This window comes from Gymnoscopelus braueri (assembly GCF_963280865.1).
Source record: "Gymnoscopelus braueri genome assembly, chromosome: 9".
Lineage (NCBI taxonomy): Eukaryota > Metazoa > Chordata > Actinopteri > Myctophiformes > Myctophidae > Gymnoscopelus > Gymnoscopelus braueri.
In genome coordinates this window covers 27,955,004-27,975,271 of record NC_137610.1, presented here as the reverse complement: position 1 = coordinate 27,975,271, position 20,268 = coordinate 27,955,004, and the positions used below count along the sequence as shown (strand labels likewise).

At 40.5% G+C, this 20,268-nt stretch overlaps 1 protein-coding gene and 1 long non-coding RNA gene across 2 annotated transcripts in view; one reads left to right on the top strand and one right to left on the bottom strand.

Annotated features, from left to right (window-relative positions):
- Window positions 1-20,268, bottom strand: part of LOC308091277 (A disintegrin and metalloproteinase with thrombospondin motifs 20) — a 155,438-nt gene that overhangs the window by 25,205 nt on the left and 109,965 nt on the right. Inside the window, 2 exon segments of the mRNA XM_080436754.1 lie at window positions 17,488-17,667; window positions 19,613-19,774. Coding sequence (XP_080292880.1) covers window positions 17,488-17,667; window positions 19,613-19,774 — 342 coding nt within the window.
- Window positions 426-8,785, top strand: LOC308091278. Its single transcript, XR_013933691.1, has 3 exons — window positions 426-542; window positions 3,243-3,413; window positions 8,512-8,785. It is a non-coding gene; the product is annotated as an uncharacterized lncRNA (long non-coding RNA).

Below are 20,268 nucleotides of genomic sequence, written 5' to 3'. Positions count from 1 at the left end.
CAGCATTCCTGCTTTGCTAGAGTTTCATGGTTCTGGAACACTTTAGGTAATTCATTGCCAAAACAAATTCCTGTTAATTCATGTTTATTCTGAGTGGGGAATAAAAAACTTGACCATGCAACAGCTTGGAGCAGAGCTGATTCAAGCGTGGCTGATTTCAGTGGATTCAAAATACAATCCTAGTGCATGAGTGCATTGAGACAGTATGCAACCCTATTAGCATCCCTATTCTGGGCACACCATAATAGGCAAACTTTTGGCAACAATTGCAGATTTACAAGCTCACAACGCATCGCTTGCAGCGAGTTATAAGCTTGTAGATCGGCTATCTTCTGCAAAGAGATTTTAGAGGGGGGCCTAGTATAAACCTCTGGGGGACCCCGGTCAATGAAGTACCATGGCCTATATAAGGTTTAAATGGTTATGAATGATCCAAAAAATATATATATTTCTTTTTCTTTTACCATGGAGAGCTTTGTCTGGGATTGGCGAGCACTGCAGCACCCTTGAGATGACCCCACCCACTCAATCACTGTGAACAGGTAGGCCACTGGCACTGCACATATGGAAACATTTATGCAGTGGAATGGAAATATACATGTATTTATACAGTGGAATGTAAATATATGTATTTCATGACAATGAAAGCCGGTAATAATCCACCTCTCAGAGAGAAGGGGAATTCCACCAGAATACTGTTTACTGGGATTAGATATAAACGATTCTGGGCTCACTGAGGCATTGTTATGAATTTATTTTATTATGGGCAAAAACACACAGTGCATGTTTAATTTATTGTTTTTATGATGACTGGCAAAGAGAGTCATACCACAAATACTGTAAAAATGATTTGAGTCTTTAACATTCATATCTTTTGTTCATTCATATATTCTGTACCCCTACAAAGATACAACAGTACAGGGTAATACATATATTATTAAATTAGTCCCTAGTCCTTTGACAATTTTAGCTATCAAACAGATTTCTGTCAATTTTATTAAAGGTAAAGGTCCGCACACACTGGGACGCGGGAGCGATTATTTTGTGTGATAAAGTCACATCAATTTAACCTGCTGTTTGTGTTAATAGTACATGCACACTGAGCGCCATTATAACGCGCCAACCTAATTATTTTTCGAAACAAGGTTGATTTTTTTTAAATGATCACGTCGCTTTTTTTCGCATTGTTTGTTCGCGTCGCTCCCTGGTGTGTGTAATTACCTTTAATTAGGGAAACGCTCACTTAACGTTAACGATAGCCTCAACACCTTTGCTGTAACATCAACACTATGTTAACTGGTTCTAAGTATTAGCATGATCTTAGAATGCATGAGTGCCAAAGTGGAATTCTGCTGGCTGTGCAAGTCAATGATGATGGTAATGCCAAGCATATGTGAAGCATGGTTAGGTTGACTCTTTTAAAGCAGGGGTTCTCAAACTTTTCAATTTCAAAGACCACCAGTTTTGTGTGCATTAGGAGGATCTCGGACCCCCATAACTCAGAGAGTGTGCAAATGGAACCAAAATGGACCCGTAAGAGTCCATTTTGGTTCCATTTGTGCACTCTCTGAGTGACAGACCTGTCAGGGTACATTTTGGTTCCTAATTATCAGTAAGTTAACTGGGGACCCCCTAGGAACCCCCTCAAGGGCCCCCACTTTGGAGAACCACTGCTTTAAAAGGACAGATGGAGAGGCAACGTGAACTAAGACATAATAACCAAGGTTGAGAGTCATTTCAACAACAGCTATCTTCTTATTATGGTTAAATGAGCATTATACAAAATCCTTGATTTATGACACAAAGTATTACATGAGCTAATGTATATCAAGGCCTATGACAATGGGGGAATTTGATCAAGTTGAACTCAGTGATATCTGGCGGTTGGTACGGGTGTATGGATTCAAGATAAAAGCTGCAATCCGGAACTTATTTTAATGAATGAAACGTCATTTTAACCAATACAGTATGGTAGAGTCATAGCTATAATATATCTAGACAGCGGACGACCCCGCCCCCAACTATTAATTTCAATGAAAGTTGCTCAAAAGCGCATGAAGTATCCGGAAGTACTTCTACTTCCTGGATTGGCTCTAACGTTGGAGCCAATAGAGCAGAGCGCACTAGCGTTTCAGACGATAGAAGCATGCACAGTAGCCTCCCAAATGCGGAAGTCCTGCAACACCAGATTTGGCCGCCAGGCTTCTCAGGCTTCAATCATTCTCCGCGGTTCTGTGGGCTTGGGTAGAGTATGTTAACTCATTCAGTGCCATTGACGTGTAACACGTCCATTTTTTCAAATCCCAGAGTGCCAAAGACATGTAGCATGTCCAAACCGTGTTTTCAGTGTTTACCACTAGATGGCGCTGTTCCATAACCTATGAGCGTCCATTTCAGGCTCAGTCACAGAGAGATCTAGGAGATCACGTGATCACAAGATCTACTGCTCCATCCACTTCCTGGTTAGCGTCTGTGGGGAAACGGCTGTACCTTGAGTACCTTTTTTTCCCCTGCATTTTTGACGAGACATGCTATTTTCAATGGCCCATAACAAGTGAACGAGGAGTCGCGGAAATCTTCGTGGAAGCACAGTGAAAGCCTCCGTGTTTAGCAGCTTTTGGGGGATCAATCATACTGGATATAAATATTCTGTGACTACTTGAAAATCGCTGTCACTATTGGCAATTATTTATTTATTTACTGAATGAGTCTATGAAATGTAACTAGCACATCCGCATTGAGAAATTGAGAAATTTAGACCCTGGTGTCAGGTAGTAGGACACCTACTGGTTGACAAGTAGTACTGCCTGAAGCTCGTAAAGGACAATTAACATCTCCCCTGACCAAGCGGGGATTTGCAAAAAAGGCATGGTATTTTTTCTTTATAAAATCGTGAAAATGTGTTGTCATCGTGATACTGATAAACAGTATATGTTAGTGCCATTGATCCAAGCCGGAACACAATCAATTGATCGATCAATAAAATAAAGACGCTCTGAAATTGCACGTGGCCCTCTGGCCACTTAACTTAAGTGGCTAGGTGGGCTTTTAAAAAAATGACCAGCGAGCCCTGATCCAGAAAAGGTCATGGAGGAACCACTGAGTTACGGATCGCAGCTTTAAAAGAAGACAGTACTGAGAATGGGTGGAGGGTGGGGTGGAGAGGGGGTAGAGGAGAGATAAAGCGGTGGGGAGTCGACACATGGTCATAGAGAACATGCAGGCTCCTCTCTCTGTTCAAGGTCCTGTTTTTGCGGGGGGACGTTTTCAAAGACAGGAGTCAAAACAACACATGTTCCTGCAGACCTGGAGGATGAACAGCTGGTAAGAGCAGAGCTCTGTGTGTGTCTACAACAGTCAGAGATCTCTGATCCATCAAGGACAAAAACATCACCGCCCATCGCTGGTGGAGAGTAAGTACATTTACTCAAGTACTGTACTTAGTAGTAGTCAAATTTTTAGGTACTTTTACTTTACTACATGTTTTGATACTTTGCAGTTCTACTCTCCACTGCATCTCAGAGGCAAATATTGTACTTTTTCACTCCGCTACGATTATTTGAAAACATTGGTTACTGTTACACAAGTTACTTTGTAGATTCGGATGACGAAACACGTATGAACCAATGAAGCCGTGTTTTACACAACGTTGTCTATTTGAAAGTAGCAGATCTACAAGCTCACAACGTGTCACAATGTGACGAGATGTGAGCTTGAAGATCAGCTATTACCAAAAAAGGTGAACACATTTTGGAACTGTAAGTATATATTTTGATGCAACTTTTTGTTCACAGGACTTTTACTTGTAACAAGAGTATTTCTACATTGTGGTATTGCTACTACTTAACCCATTAAGACCGGGAATCTGTGGCATTTTTTGATTTCTTTGGCTATTGGAGAATATCAGATATACAAGCTCATAGCGCGGCACAGAGTGCTATGCGCTATCTGCTATTTTTTTGAAAAATCTTGAAAATGTGCGCAAATCTTTGAGTATATATATTTTTAAAGCGAACTTTTGTAACTCAAATCTTTGCTTTTCTGGGGGTCTTAATGGGTTAAGTAAAACATCTGAATACTTGTTCCCCCACACCTGTTCACGGCCGCCGCGCACAGGAGCACGCTCGTGTACCAGCGCTACCCCCCCCCCCCCCCACCCCCCACCTCAGCACACCCTGTCTAAACTAGTCCATACCTGATCCAATCTGGTATGCACTCACTTTGAACCATGCAGATTATCATGTATTCACCGACATGATCCAACGTGAAACAGGTTATGGGGCAAAAATTCTTATACAGAAGCAAAGGCTAAAAATAATGGTGATGATTCGCTGATTTAGCAGTTTCATTCATTGATGGATCACGAGGATTGACAAGGACCTTTAAAGTTTAGGTTATTAAAGTTAAGCCTTATTTATACCTGGTTGCACGCGCTGGTGTTGTGCGCTGAAAACAACTGGTCTACAACAGTGGTTCTCAAACGTTTCCATGTCAAGGACCCCCAAATTAATGTGTTTGGTCGCGGACCCCATCTGAAAATATATATTGTGCCAGGGACCCCCCCATACAAGATTTCTATTGTTATTTTTTCCCATTATTTTTTGAAAATAGCAGATGTACTGTATTTAGGGTTAAAGTGGTTAAACTCATTTTGAATCTATATTTCTAAACTCATTTTGCTGGGGAGCCCCTGGAACCTTCTCAAGGACCCCTGGGGGTCCCCGGACCCCACTTTGAGAACCACTTTGAGAACCATAACACGTTGCAAAGCAACGCGACACCGGTGCACAACAAAGTCTAAAGGCCAGTCCACACAAATGCAACTCCTTGCAACCATTATCCCCAAATGGCACCGGTCTGCAACTGGTCAGTCCAGACCGCTGCAATTTCTTGCAACTGGTTGCACGTTGCGACTAGTTGCATTGGTGTGGACTGGCCCTAAGTGAAGCATTATTTCCATAATCTTTGTTCTTCTGGACAGACTGCTGCAGGAGCTGCAGCCTGTTTCTGATTTCTGAACGAAAACGAACAGTCTGCAAAAAAAAGTCTGCGCTCTGTGCCAAAACTATGCCTCTGGCGTCCTCCAAAGACTCAAATAAACAGTCTTTGAGTGGGCATATAGAGTTTCCTCAACACGGTTTTTCTTTTTTAAGTCAACAGCACTCAAAAGAAGATAAACCGAGAAGCTATAAGTCAACACGGAATGACAGAACGACATGGTTCCTCCGTCTGTCCAAACATTCACCGGAGGCCTTTTTTTTCCATGACCATGTTATACCAGAGAACCGCGGGCTAGTGAAGAGAGAGTTATTGGTGTCAGGGCGTTTTAAGGAGAAAGCAGATGAGGCATAAATGTATTAAGAAGTGACCTTTAGCACAAAACATCCCAGTCCTAACAACTCCCTCTTCCTGTTAAATTCCTCCCGGCTGTCTCTCATTTCTCATAAAAAAAAAAAAAAAAACAGCTTGCGTTTCAATGACGAAGACCAAGACCAAGACGTGCAACATATGTACACATATCTGACTTTACATAAACAACAATGCAAACAAGGTTGAAAAATTAAACACTATATAGATGCATGTTTAGTTAAGGAGAAGAGACTCGTAAATTTCGCTTTAGAACTAAACTGAACCTCCACACCTGTTCTGTATGGGACTCATTAACACATAGCTCCAAGCCCAACACTGTTTACTGCAACAGGTTTTTATGGGGGAATTATATAGTGGTGATATAGACGTATGGAGATGTATTTATTTTCCCCAGTATGTCTTCTAAAACGTACGTGTAATATTCTCCCTTGCGCTTTCCCTCTACACCTAGCATAAACTAAGCATACAGCATCATAAAAAAAAGACAGCATGTCTCGTGTACAAATGGCTTTATTAGTTAATCAATCGCAGCACATCTGAAGTTGGCTTAACGTTTAGATTGCAATTAAGGACTCTATTATGGAATATATTATCCAGCTGCTCAACAGTAGCTTACAATTTGTATAATTTTACCCCGGAGGATGATACTGATGGATGCTAGATCTCTTTCTGTCATGTAATTGCCAGTCATTTTAAACATGCAGTGGAGAACACGTGCTGAATATGCAGCTTTTGACGAACGAACAGCCTGGAATGTCCTCACCATCTGTGGGCCAGCAGCTCCACAACAAGCCACTTCGGACGAACAAGTAGAACCAGACATGATGGACTGATAGGGGCCTAGCTGGCTCACGTGGAACATAACAGAACGCATTCTTGTAGACATATAGCTGCGTGCATGTCTTTGTCAGAGAGCATTTTGTTTCTGTCGGGCAGAAACCTTGCGTCTCCATATTTCAATGTTTTTTTTTTGTAAATTGCCGCCCTACTTCATCATAAGAGTGTCACACAAAAGTAGTGAAAATAGCTGATCTACAAGCTCAAAACACGTCGCATCGCGTATTTAACTAATGTTTGGACACACAAGGATTTCAACCGCTTCACTGTATTGTTTATGATACGAACAGAACATTAGGACTGCCAGCGTAGTGTATCTTTTATAAGAGCAAGTTTAAATTAAAGATTTCAAAGTCATACTTAAAAGGACCATACTGGCATGTTTAGCCATTGACTATGATTCACGGTATCCTCGAAGTTACCAACCATTTTCAATTTCATTGAGACAAGACAAAGCAGACATTGACTCAGTTATTAAGGTAATAATACTGATACTATCTATGATCCAAAAAAAAGAAGCCATTAGTGGAAAAATTGTCTATGCACAATATATACCTAAAGCTGTGATTAGACAGTGACTAGCGTCTGTATGGTCCACTTAAACCCTACCGGAGTCCCCCAGGGGTCTTTTTTCCCTCTACACTAAATTTCTACGCTATCGAGCAGGGATGCTATAGGCTCATATGCTTAAAACCACTTTCTCTAGGACATTCAATCTATCAACATCTCGCCCAGAGAGGAGTAAGAGAGGGTAAAGTAATCTCTTTGACAGAGATGGTGAGTTTCGTGAACTCCTGCTCACTCCATCAAGCCGATAGCTATCGACAGGCCCCGACACGACCTGGCCCCGTCAAGTCTGCAGCGCTGCTGTTGCTCTTAAGAGAAACATACGTTAAATACTGTGTGAGATTCATTCCGCGAAGTTTTTTCGGAGACTCTAAATTTCTTCCCCAATGCCATGTTGAGGAAAAGCAGGCACCGATCCAAAGCCATTCATGAAAGAACCCTGTTCCCAATCATTCGATGAGTCAGGGATAGCCCAGACTAAACGCTTCCAGATTTTCGCACCCCAAGTCTCCTCTCATTTCATCTCACTTCATCTAACTCCGAGCGCAGGGTTAACCCACAAACAACTGCATGGCCATGCTAAAGAAGGTTCTACTAATGCTTTGGTCAAATTCAATGTGGTTTAGTCTCTTAGATGGGCAACGCTCTCAGAGGTTGCATTAACTGCCACGTCTTTACAATATTGACACCCAAATGTTCAGGGCCCCGGTACCGGCCCCAGTACTACAGATTATATTTCTCCAGCGATTGACATACACCATGCTCAAAAGCAGATGTCTGCAGTGCAAGTGCAGATACAGGAGAATAATTTGGTTTCCATAAAGGAATTGTGGCTGCTGGTGTTCCAAGTGATATCAACAAAGTTCTGATGTATTTATATTCTGGTAAATCACTAACCAGTGTGCATGCAAATTAAAAAACAAAATACGGCATGGTGTGAGACTGAGGCGGGGTGGGCGGTGGGCGGCATCGTCTTTTGATTGCTCTCTGAATTGTAATAAATTGTGGGGAAACTTGTGCAAAAACAAAAATGCTGGCAAAGTAAATCATGTTAATATTACTGTGCTCTGGAATGACACCCACGCAGGGCCAAAAAACACTGCGCTTTGAGTAGGATATTGAATAATGGGGAAAATTACATTAGAAAAATATTTTATTCTTTCAACGCATGTTGCAACATTTGGTACTTGTTCTGCTATCCAGGTTCTTGACCAGATGTAGACTTTTATTCCTGCTGTCAAAGCTCTACTTCTGTCCAAATATTTAGAAAGTTCAGATAACATCTAGTAGGATGTGGTTTTGTGTGTCAGTGTCCTACTCTGCCAAATTCTACAAGCCACAGTGATCCTGGGTTGAACTACTTTTCTTTCCTCTACGATTTCTTCAAGATCTTTGAAACATTTTGGAGAAAGTTAAAGCATTTTCTTTGAAAATAGCAGATCCACAAGCTTATGGGTCAACTATTTCCGAAATACCGTATTTACGAAAACATAAACATTAAACTACTGTTTAACCGTAACCCTAACCCACAACACAGACATCAGGGTTAAAGTTGTTAACCCGACAAATCATCGACTGCATTATTTTGGCTTGTTTTTCACTTTAACCACTTGAACCCCAGCGGCCCAAGTACAGTTGCAACTTGCAACTAAAAGGTCTGTTTCACTTAAAACTAGAGGGTTTAAGTGGTTAAAAATGTGTTTAAATCACCAAATGTAACATGAGCACCCGCCTCAGGTTTCAACCGCGGCCATGAGAAGACCTGGGGGGACCTTCCAAAGACCACAGCAGCGATTGCTCAAGCCAGAGGACTGGCATATGGGCTGGATCAGGAAACACAAGCCCCTTAGTGATGTCACGGCCAAGTGACCCCGGGGTGACAGGTTTGGAGAATGTTCCTGCCGGTGGCCTCGGGCCAAAGTCAAGTATGTCGAACGTTGTAGCATGTGGATTTCATTTGAACCGGTATGTTTGGTTTACTTCAGCTTACGACCCTGTCGTACATTCGGAACCCCCCCCCCCCCACCCATTCCATCGGCAGGAAATGGTCTGTTTTTGTTAGCAACAAACGGGTATAAATTACTAAAATGGTTCCGTGGTCGTCAATTCATCACATACTGCCTTATTGTGGCTCTCTTTGCACACATCTGACATGGCTATTGCTTTTAAGGCAATCACCATTACTTAATGATGTTTACCTTCCTGCTAATCTACGGTGAAACCATGCTGCTCCGTACCCAAAGGTTGTGCAATAAAAGTCAAATATTTGTCTTGTGTCTGGTTAATTTTCTTATTTGATAAGTAATGAGAATTGTCTTCTGAAAGATTACGTTTTGTGAATAATGATGTTTTCACCGCTGCATATATCGACGTCATCTGGCTCTACATGTAAGTGCAATTAGGATAATAGGCTGTCCGTGAATAATGTGAATCCTGTAGAATCTTGCAGGGGTTTTGTCAATTAAGGGAATGTCTGATTTTAAGTGGCACATCTTATAAAAACAGCTTTCTCCACTTTACCGACCATTAAAAAGGCTGTCATCGTGACAGATCATCAATCTCTAAATCACCGATCAAAGTCTGTGAATGCTAGAGGAAGGGATGCACAATGTATCAGCTATGTGATTGGGTTCTTCCACTACTAAAAAGTAGAACAAATAAAAAAAAGGAATTCAACAAATAACCAATTAGATGACTAATTGTCTAAGAGACAGCAGGCCTAAGTGATTAACTACATAGACTCTTTAGTTTGTACTTCACGCTAAACAAAATATCTTCTGTGGAAATAACCAATCTACAAGCTCACAACACATTGTGAGTTTGTAGATCGTCTGTTTTCGCTGAGTGATTGCCCCCCAAAATGGGGACACTATAGTTAATTAATTTGTAACAAAAATACAGGTAATAACAGAGTATGTCATTCATGAGTTACTGCTGCTAACTGCTCACTGTTGATGCAAGCCACTGGTCCACAACCCTGCCTCTCTCAGCAGTGGTGGAAAGTGCATTTACTCACATACTGCACTTAAGTACAATTTTGAGATATTTTTTACTTTACTTGAGTTTTTCCATTGTTTTAATACTTTATACTCTACTAAATATTACTTCATCTCTGAGGTAAATATTGTACTTTTTACTCCACAACAAGTATTTGACAGCTTTAGTTCCTAGTTACTATGCAGATTTGGATTATTAAGACAAGACATTCATTAACCAACTAAGCCCTATTTTATACTTATACTTATACTTTTGAAAATAGCCGATCTACAAGCTCACAACTCGTCACTCTGCGGCGCGTTGTGAGCTTGTAGATCTGCTATTTTCGAAAGATTTGTATACATTTTGAAACCTGTAATGAGTACTTTTACTTTTGGCACTTTAAGTACAATTTGATGCCAATACTTTTGTACTTTTACTCAAGTAAAATATGAATACAGAAGAGTATTTCTACATTGTGGTATTGGTACTTTTACTTAAGTAAAAAATGTGAGTATACTTCTTCCACCACTGTCTCTCAGTGACATGATGTAGGCTTGCTGCCAGAAGAAGAAGCAATTGCACAAGGTAAGTTCTACCCTAAAGCCCAAGAAGTATTTATTTTTGCCGTGTTACACAATACAAGAGCTTCATATCTGTGGCATTTTATGACAGAAAACATAATCCTCCAAAAAAATATAAAAGGAGAAAACAAGGGATTTCAACATGACATGATCTCAGTCTTTCCAAAGAGGGCTCTATCTTTAAATAAATTCAGATCTAAGCCTGATTCATCATACCACGGTGTTGCTCGTAAAAAATAGCCGACAATAGCCGATCACAACGCGTCGCATCTTCTAGATCAACTATTTTCATTGAGCGATGCACTTGTACAACGGATAAAATATATATGAATAAAGATTAAGCAATAAGGGTGAAAGAAGTGAACATCAAAGTCATCGTATACAGTAGTATAAATACATGCATTCTGATTTAAGTTACAATAGTTCAGAATGTTCTCTCAAGCCTATACACTAGTGACTACTGTACACTTGGTAAGATTTCTCCCTATTTAAATATTGTCGCTGTCGGGTGGAAACCTCATAATATCCAAAACTGTTACTTTTAAGAGTAAAAAAATAGCAGATCTACAAGCTCAAAACACAAAGAGATACGAGAAGTTTTGAGCTTGCAGATCGGCTATTTTTGCTACTTTTGTGCGACACTGTAGCATACAGTATATGACACAGTAGCCAAGGCATTAATTTACGAGAAGAAAAAGTTAAAATATGGAGATACAAGGTTTCTGCCCAACAGCAACAATATGTGAGTTGTTCAGTTAGCTGTCTTTATTGAGGCCTGTCATATTGTTGTTAATATTACTTTTGGCCAAGATATTTGCATTGCAAATAGTTTGCATTTTTGTGTGGCTTGCACACAAAGCATTTTTTTTAATGACAATATAGCAACAAAGGTTCAAATGAACCAAGGCAGCAGTGTTCTATAAACACTCCTTATTTTCAGGCCTTGATTATGGACCTCATGAACTAAACAACTTTTAGCTAACATTGATTAAAACCAATTATTTTACTAGTAAAAGTAATACTCTGTTGTTCTGGCTGCCAAGGGCATTACAGAGAGCCCTATTAATGCAATGGTAAACAGATGGGCCATCCGGTGCCAAAGTTTGACTTGGCACAAGTATGTTTTCTCGAGGGTGATTTCAAAATAAATTAAACCCATAATATAAATGGGGAAGCCTCATACTACACTAGTCAAACTGCATGGGGCGTCCTAAAGAAGGAGAAGAAGAAAAAACAAAACAAAAGGAATTTGAGTATGCCTCTAAAGATGGCAGTAAACTGTGATTATTATTAAATAAGACTGCACAAGGGGCAGAAGTCAACTGAAGGTCAAATTCTAAACACCATGACATGAGCTACAAGTAAAAACTATTTTTATAAGATCTGTACACTACTGCACTGGCTCTCAACGTGCAGGGTACAGGGTCCCCCCGGGGGGTCCCTGAGGGGGGTTCCCCAGCTAAGTGATGGATAGTTAGGAAGCAAACAGACCCCTGACCTGTAAGGGCCCAGAGTTCTATTTATCTACTCTCAGACACACAATATTAACATTTTAGTGTTTAGATTGGATTCCCAGAGATACACGTTGTATGAAATGGGGGTCTGTGCTGGTGTAATGCAGTGGTCCTCAACCTGTGGGTCGGGATCCCCAGGGGGGTCCCCACATGATTTTGGTGGGGTCCCCAGATGACATAACAGTGAAGTGACAATTTAAGGACTTTTAAGACCTTTTTTGATACCTCAAAAAAGAAAAAAGAAAAAGAAAGACCATTACTGCATCAAAAGTAATCAAACTATACTATAAAAACAGGTCAAACATTGGCCAATTTGTCAAATAATATAAGAAAGAGGACAAAATTGTGAAAATAGCAGTTTTGAGGTAGTAGATCGGCTATTTTTACAATATTTATCTGTGCAACCGAGTCAAACCAAATGTACTGTAATGCCTCAACTCCTACAATTCCAAGTGCTTGTCATGGTGGGGGGTCCCCAGTTAAAATATGATTATTTTGGGCGGCCCCTGGAACCACTGTTCTAATGCATGTGTAACCAGGGGGTCCTTGAATTTAAGAAGTTTGAGAATCTCTGTACTATATTATACGACCCCCCCCCCCCCCCCGTAGAATACAAACAAGTGCTTTATTATGTGTATGACTCACCACTTCATGTTAGTGGTTAATATATTACAGCCTATTTGTAATACAATAACTACATATTGCAAAAGGTTTCATGTGAAAGCAATACATTATATGAATAAAGACTTGCAAACTATTTTGTGAAGTTCTGTCTCATTCTGTATGACCTACAATATTGTTCAAGGCAGTATTCCTATGTGTGCCAGATGAATAACTCATTGATAAATTATTATACGACCCCCCCGTAGATATACGTAGAATACAAACAAGTGCTTTATTATGTGTATGACTCACCACTTCATGTTAGCGGTTATTCTATTAAAGCCAATTTGTAATACAATGACTAAAAATTCTGTATGACCTACAATATTGTTCAAGGCAGTATTCCTATGTGTGCCAGTCGAATACCTCATTGAGAAACAACACAATTTCACAACATTTGTTTCTTTAATATATATAATATATAATAATATTATTTTTTTTACAGTGAGAAAAGCTATTTCAACATATTTATGTACTGTTGCCTGTGAATGAAATAAATAATAAAAAAAAGGAACCAAAACAAAACAAAACTGTAAAAAATAAAGCAGAGTTTCTCCTGCAGCACACAAAAGAAAAGTATAGCATCCTGAATGGAATGGGAGGTCTTGGGACCAAAGACATGAAGCAACAAAGGACACTGCAGACATCCTCACAGGGGAGGAGGGTTGACCTTTTACAAACACTTTCACCTGAACTAATTATGTGCCACACATTATGTCACACCGTGCCATTACATAAGCAAACAAGCAGGAAGGGTGCACGAGGCCGCACGACTCGTAGCCGTGATGCAAAAGGTCTTCTTCAGAGATTGCTCTTCTTCAATCCCTGAAGAAGATCCTTTGTCAGGTTGAAACGTTGGCTTCTTATACAATTAAGAGCCTCTTCTTTCATATTCATGACACTGCCATTACGTAACACTAAAATCAGTGTCACTGCTTGCAAGGTGCTGAATTGCATTTGAACCTAACCACTAGCTGTAAGTTTGTTGCTTTGCTCTGCTATTTTTAAATGTTTTTGAAAACGTTTTAAGCATTTGTGACAATGTTCGCATATATAAAATGACATGCCCAAAGTAGGGATGCCAGGGTTAATGTGGTTGCAGTTGGTAATGCATAGTGTCAAGGCACTCGTGCTGTGTGTATGCAGAGCTGCACAGCTAGCGTAATGTACAGCAGCTGTGTCCACCTCTCTCATATCATCGCTCCAGAGTTCTAGACATAATGGCAAAGACTGCAGTAGTGCCTTGCACTTATAGATGGCGAGAGATGCTGTGGTTGTGTGTGGTTGTGTGTGCGCAAGAGTGCTACATTTTGACTGAAAGTTGACTTGAGTCTGTTGAGCATGAGTTAGGTGTCATAGCTAAACAGTCTGTGGTCCAGGTTGGCCAGTCAGTCAGGCAGGCAGATGCTGTCCTTAAAAATGCATAAAAAATATGTTTCCCCTGTGATAATAGGCACCATATGCATAAGGCCTTGATGATGATACACTTGAGAACTTTGAAGCAACATAGACTGGCAGCATTCCCATCAACAGGAAAACAACCCGGTGTGAAAAGGAAATGTTTCAATCTTCTCTGGTGAGAAGGGTTTCCTGTGTGTGTGAACAGAGCAATGCTGAGAGAACGCTATGAGCAGTTTGCCTATCACTTCCTTATGTAGAGGAGCACTGATCTCGCATCAGTTTTACAGGTAATGCGACTGTGAAGGCAAACAGTTCACAGGTGAACAGCCCTATTCTGTACTGTTATGTTTATGCTGTTGGGCAGAAACCTTGTAACATATTTCATATTTGTATGGTTTATTTTTGTAAATGAATGCCCTATTTTATTCATACACATATTACGACACTCATAATATGACAGTGTCGCACAGCGATCTAAAATCTCACAATGTGTCGCGATTTGATTGGCTATTCGTAGCCACGTTTGAAATATTCAAAAAAAAAATTGGACAGTTATCGTTCTATAGTTAGAAAGAAAAAAACATGCCTATAAAATGACATGTCCAAAATGTGGACATCAGGCTGAAAGTGGTTACGTGTGTCTGTGGGTTTTTATAAATATCTAACCAATGAAAAGTATTAACAAGACTAAATAACTACAACAAATTCAACTACATTGAATCCAATGAACACAGGTTCTTTTTGCCCCCATTTTTGACATACAAGGTTTCTGCGCTACAGCAACGATATCACTGTATTCTGAATCTGCAGTAAGTTATACTGTACACATACAGGTTCATGTAACTGTATAGTGTTGTCGTGTTGAAGGAGCACTTCGCCCATTTACAACATTATCTTCATATAATTGGTCCTCACTAATGAGCATTAGTACCAATTATATGAAGATGGGTTGAAAATGGGTGAAGCGGTCCTTTAAGACTGAGGTTTGTCAACAATGACAAATCATTCAAGTAAAGTGTTACGGAATCTAAACTGGAACAAAACATTAAAGCTGTAACAATGAATAAACTATTGTAAACAAATAAATACGTTTCATTAAAATAAAAAAAAAGATCCTTCAGAAATATCAAAACTGGCCCAAGGATGAAAGCGAAACAGCAACAAATGACTAGAATATTCTAAGGAGGTATTTGTGTGCATATGGACGCTGATGAAACTCATTATATCAACAAAGCGATTCTCAACCTGTGGGCCGGGGCCTACTGGTGGTCCATGAGGATATTGCAAGTGGGCCCCCAAATAATTGGCAAGATTTAATTGCTAAAATATCGTTCATATAACAGAATTTATGTAAAAAAAAACGATTTTGAGATGTCCAAGTGGGCCTTAATTGATCTAGAGAAGGTTGAGAACCACTGTATCGATGCAGTGAAAGACTTTCATATGAAAGCTCAAATAGAAACTGATAAAGTCCATTGCCCGCATCCATAGTTTGATATTTTGCACCGAAACTGCACCAATTCTGCACCAATTCTGACACTGTTAATGTATATGAAAAAGTAGCACAATAAATAAATCCAATATAAGACCTGGAAATGTGTTAAAAAGTCAATCTCTATTTTCATGAGACAAATATGGCATCAATGACGTAAATATTTTATAGCACCTTGACCGTAACTGCAGATATGGACAAAATTAACAAATAAACAAAACAAAACAAAACAAAACAAAAAGAGTTCATATTCACTCGCAACATCTAACGATGTTGATGTTGCCTTCTCTGTTGTGCCTGATTTTTACTTGTTGTGAGCTTGTAGATCGGCTATTTTAGGGCTGCGACACCAGCGCGCAACTCACCCTTTAGTATGGCTTTTATTGGAGGCAGTAACTTAAAAGTCTTGTTATTTCTGTACATTATTGTACAGAGTGACTGAAGTGCACCCTGTGTCGTCTGTCGGGCAGAAACCTCATTATCTCCATATTTCAACAACTTCTACAAGTTGTGAGCTTGTAGATCTGCCATTTTAACTATTTCGAAAAATTCTGGAAGTGAAACTGAAAGTGGTTAATTCTGTCTCTACATTACTTTAAAAAAGTATTAAATAAACGGAACGGTTTCCACCTGACAGCGACCATATTTAGACCTGATTAGTGACCATAGTAAAACTAGATATAGTCACGTTGTAGAACACTCTGTATATTTTCCTATTCATTGTACAGTATGTATTATACACTAGGCTACACACACTGCACATTGAAACATAACATAACATAACAAAAGGGCGACTTTTCTATCTTCGTGCTCGACAGACCCATATGAACGTTAGAAACATTTCTTTGCTACCGGTAAAAGCACTTTGGACAATTTAGACTGCTTAAAGTTCCCCTGAAGATATAAGACCGTTTTAAAATTGCATTTCAGCTTTAATTTATGAATAAAAAAACAAAACAAAAGAATAATTCACAATATCAAAAATACTAATGAAGTGTGTTATTTTGAAAAATATTTTCCTCTGTACAAAAACTGTGGTTTATCCATGAAGAGACGAGAGGTCCGAACCAAGAGCACCAGTAAAAAATATTAAATATAATAATATTCAATTATGAAAAACGTATCTACGAGAAAATAAAAAAAATCACACTGTACAAAAGATACATGTACAAAAACACAGTAACAAGTCATTTGTTGCTGTTCAAATAAAGATCAAAATATTAAAAACTCTTATACACAAATATACACTTGTGTACTTCGGAATACAGGGTGAAGACAGCAATAACAGCAGACAATGTTTACTTCACGCTTCACATATGAAATAAATATCTTTTTTTTTCTCCATTTTTTGAGTTATTCATTATTGCCTCTACAAATATGGCGTTGCCGGACGACACTGTCCCTCTAATTTATAGGTTTTAATTTGGAGCTCCAGGCTCAGAATGGGATCCATGTGTATTTTAATGATTCCCTAAGTGGAGCAGCATTCTGTGTATTTATTTATTTTTTCTCTCTTTTTTTCCATTTCTTAATTTTTTTCCCTCCTTTGTTTCTAATCAGTACCATGCCACTTGTTGCAGGGCCCGTTTTGGGGCTGGGGCCGCCGCGCCCTTGGTATAGCCAACAGCGACGCTAGCTAGCTAGCGCTCTATTGGACTCTGCTAACGGAGTTACGCAGTTTAGAGCAGGGGTCTTCAACGTTTTTCAGGCCAAGGACCTGCTAGCTGCGAGAGAGATGAAGCAGGGACCCACTCTATATTGTATAAAATTGTGTTTCAGATTTTTTTAGTTTTTTTGTTTTTATAGTCAATCTACAAGCTCACGACGCCTCGCGGTGCGAGGCGTCGAGCTTGTAGATCTGCTGTTTTTGGCTAAAGTTCTCCTCAAAAAAGGAATGCTAGGGTTCAAGTGGTCGCGGACCCCCTGTTGAAGACCCCTGGTTTAGAGCACAGGCCTGGAGTGCTGTGCTGTTTACTCTCCCTGTCATCTTTTTTAGGACACACACCCTGTCTACTCACGGTGACGTGGCCCCCCCAGTGAGGAGTACAATAAACAGGGGGGGGAGAAGGAAGTACTATCGTACCGGCTTCCATGGGCGTCGGTGCCAGGACGCGGACCCCGGGCAGGGCTGCAGGTTGCACTGCTCCATGTCCGGAGGCTTGTCCAGGATGTCACAGTTGTGGTCGTTGAGTCTCTGGCCGTTGGGCCGCTGGCACGCCACCAAGCGCGTCCTTCTGCCGCCGCCTCCGCAGCTCTGCGTACACTGAGGGAATGATAACAATTGTTATACAAAAATTGAATTTTTGGGGTATTTTTCTGCCTTTATTGATAGGAAAAGGGAAGAGAGATGGGGGATGACACGCAGCAAAGGCTGTCGGAATCGGGAGTCGAATTACCAGCCTAGGTGCCCAGACGTTACGCCAACCGTCCGGGTCACAATTGTTATTATTAAGTAACAGTAGTAATACCACAAAATTATTTTAAAATGTACACAAGTAAAAGGCCTGTATTCAAAATGTGACTTGAGTAAAAGTACTAAAGTATTGGCGCAAAAGTATTGGCATCACAATATGTTGACTATGAAAGTGAAAGTGGTGAAAGTCCCATTTAAAAAGTAAAGAAAGTTGTTTTAACTTAATGAAAAGTATTAACAAGATCTTGTAGAAGTATTAACAAGATTTGTTCCATTTCCTATAAAGTTACGGTTTTGGACTTCCAGTGACGATTATGTTAATACAATATAATATACTAACATACTAAGCTAAGTACCAAGTTAACGAATATAACTAACTGTATTGGTTGGAGGCAGTCTTCCTACTCTTCCACCCTGGTGTTGGGTAGGACTTTTGAATCAGATTTGAAGCAGACAGCATGCCAGATTGAACACTGGATGTGCCGCCAACCTTTATGGTATAGCCTGGACATTATTGCAATTACCTCTCTCCATAGGGAGAGGGAGACAACGGACATAACACTTAGGGATTGTAGCTTGACGACCCTCAGAGTTCTCAAAGTAAGTAAGTACATTTTATTTATAGAGCACCTTTCGCAGACAATGACAGTCACAAAGTCCTTTACAGGTGTAAAACATAAAACAAATGAGTAAAATAAGCCGTCAGACATCCAATCATTAAAAGCTGCAAGACACATAAAGTGAAGTAAATGCCTGCCTGAACAGGTGGGTTTTTAATAGTCTTTTAAAATTGTCAACAGAGGGCACAAATCTTAAGGCCAGGGGGAGGTTATTCCACAGTCGGGGGGCAGCGCTACGCGAAGGCTCGGTCACCTTTGGTCTTTAGCTTTGTGAGGGAAACAACCAGCAGGCCCTGGGCTGAGGATCTCAGTGACCTATAGGGAACATTATGGATGGAGGAGGTCGCATATAATATGCAGGCGCTTGATTGTGGAGAGGTCTGTATGTGATTACAAGAATCTTAAACTGGATCCTAAAATTGATGGAGAGCCAGTGCAGGGAGGCACTAGGATAGGGGTCATGTGGCATGTTCTCCTTGACCTAGTCTGGCAGCAGTGTTTTGGACCAGGTGTAGGCGGTTTAGAGATGAGTTATTGGGGTAGGTGAAAAGTGAGTTACAATAGTCTGTGGACCCCCAGCGGTCCTTGGGAGGGGGGGGGGCAGCTAAATGAGTTAATACGGCATCAAAATCAGTTGAACCTCTTAAATACATGGCCTATTTGAAAGAAAAAAAAACGTTCTACACACACACACAACGTGATTTGAAAAATTCTGAATACGTTTTGGAAACATTATGACATAATCTTGTAAGGGGGCGAGGGGCACAAAATCTTTTCAGATAGGGGTCCGAGGCCAAATACATATTAATTTGCGTGTCCTTGACATGAAGATGCTTCAAAACAACTGCTTTAGGTTACACAGGAAGGAAATGAAAACTTTACATTTGGGTGACCTCCTCAGACAAAAAGGCATTAACAGCTGCCCTGCAAAGTGACATTATGAAAGATGAGGTGTGATGGAGACAGCACAGGATCACACACAGAGAGAGAGAGAGAGAGAGAGAGAGAGAGAGAGAGAGAGAGAGAGAGAGAGAGACCAGACCAGACCAGACCAGACCAGACCAGACCAGACCAGACCAGACCAGACCAGACCAGACCAGACCAGACCAGACCAGACCAGACCAGACCAGACCAGACCAGACCCTGTGTCCCTGACATAAAGCATGTTTGCTCACCTCTCCATAGGTCCCGTAATTCCACAGAGGACAGGGTCCCGAGTCGCAGCTTTTGGACTCGGCGGGTTTGACCCTCTCGTCACAGTAGCTGTTGCTGCGCCCGTCCGCGTCCTGGCAGACCACCACCCGTCTCTGGAAGCCCCCCGCACACGTACTGGAGCACTGGAGGAGAGGGCAGAGAACACCGGGGTTATACGTTGGCACTTCATTCACACATATATACTCCTTGCATGCAAAATGTGCAAACAAACATAATCTCAGGACATTTAAACCAACTGATTCGCAAACTTTTTTCCGGTTTACTATGCATTATAGGACAGAGACCCATGTGTACACTTTCAGAGTTACAGAAGAATAAGGGTCCATTTGGTTCCATTTCGTTCCGACGTGTTGTGTGCTTTTAATTTGGCTATTTTCTGTATTTTACATTTATTTAAAGAGGTACGCCAGGTTGAAAGTGGTTCATCCACAAATTAAGTTTTTTTCCGTTAATCACATCAATAACATTGTCAAAAATATTGTTTCCACATACAGTTGGACTCTGTGATGGATATTTTGTTCTGGTGATTATTGCATCAAACTAGGGAGACAATGCGCACGCATATGCACACACGCACACACACACACACACACACACACACACACACACACACACA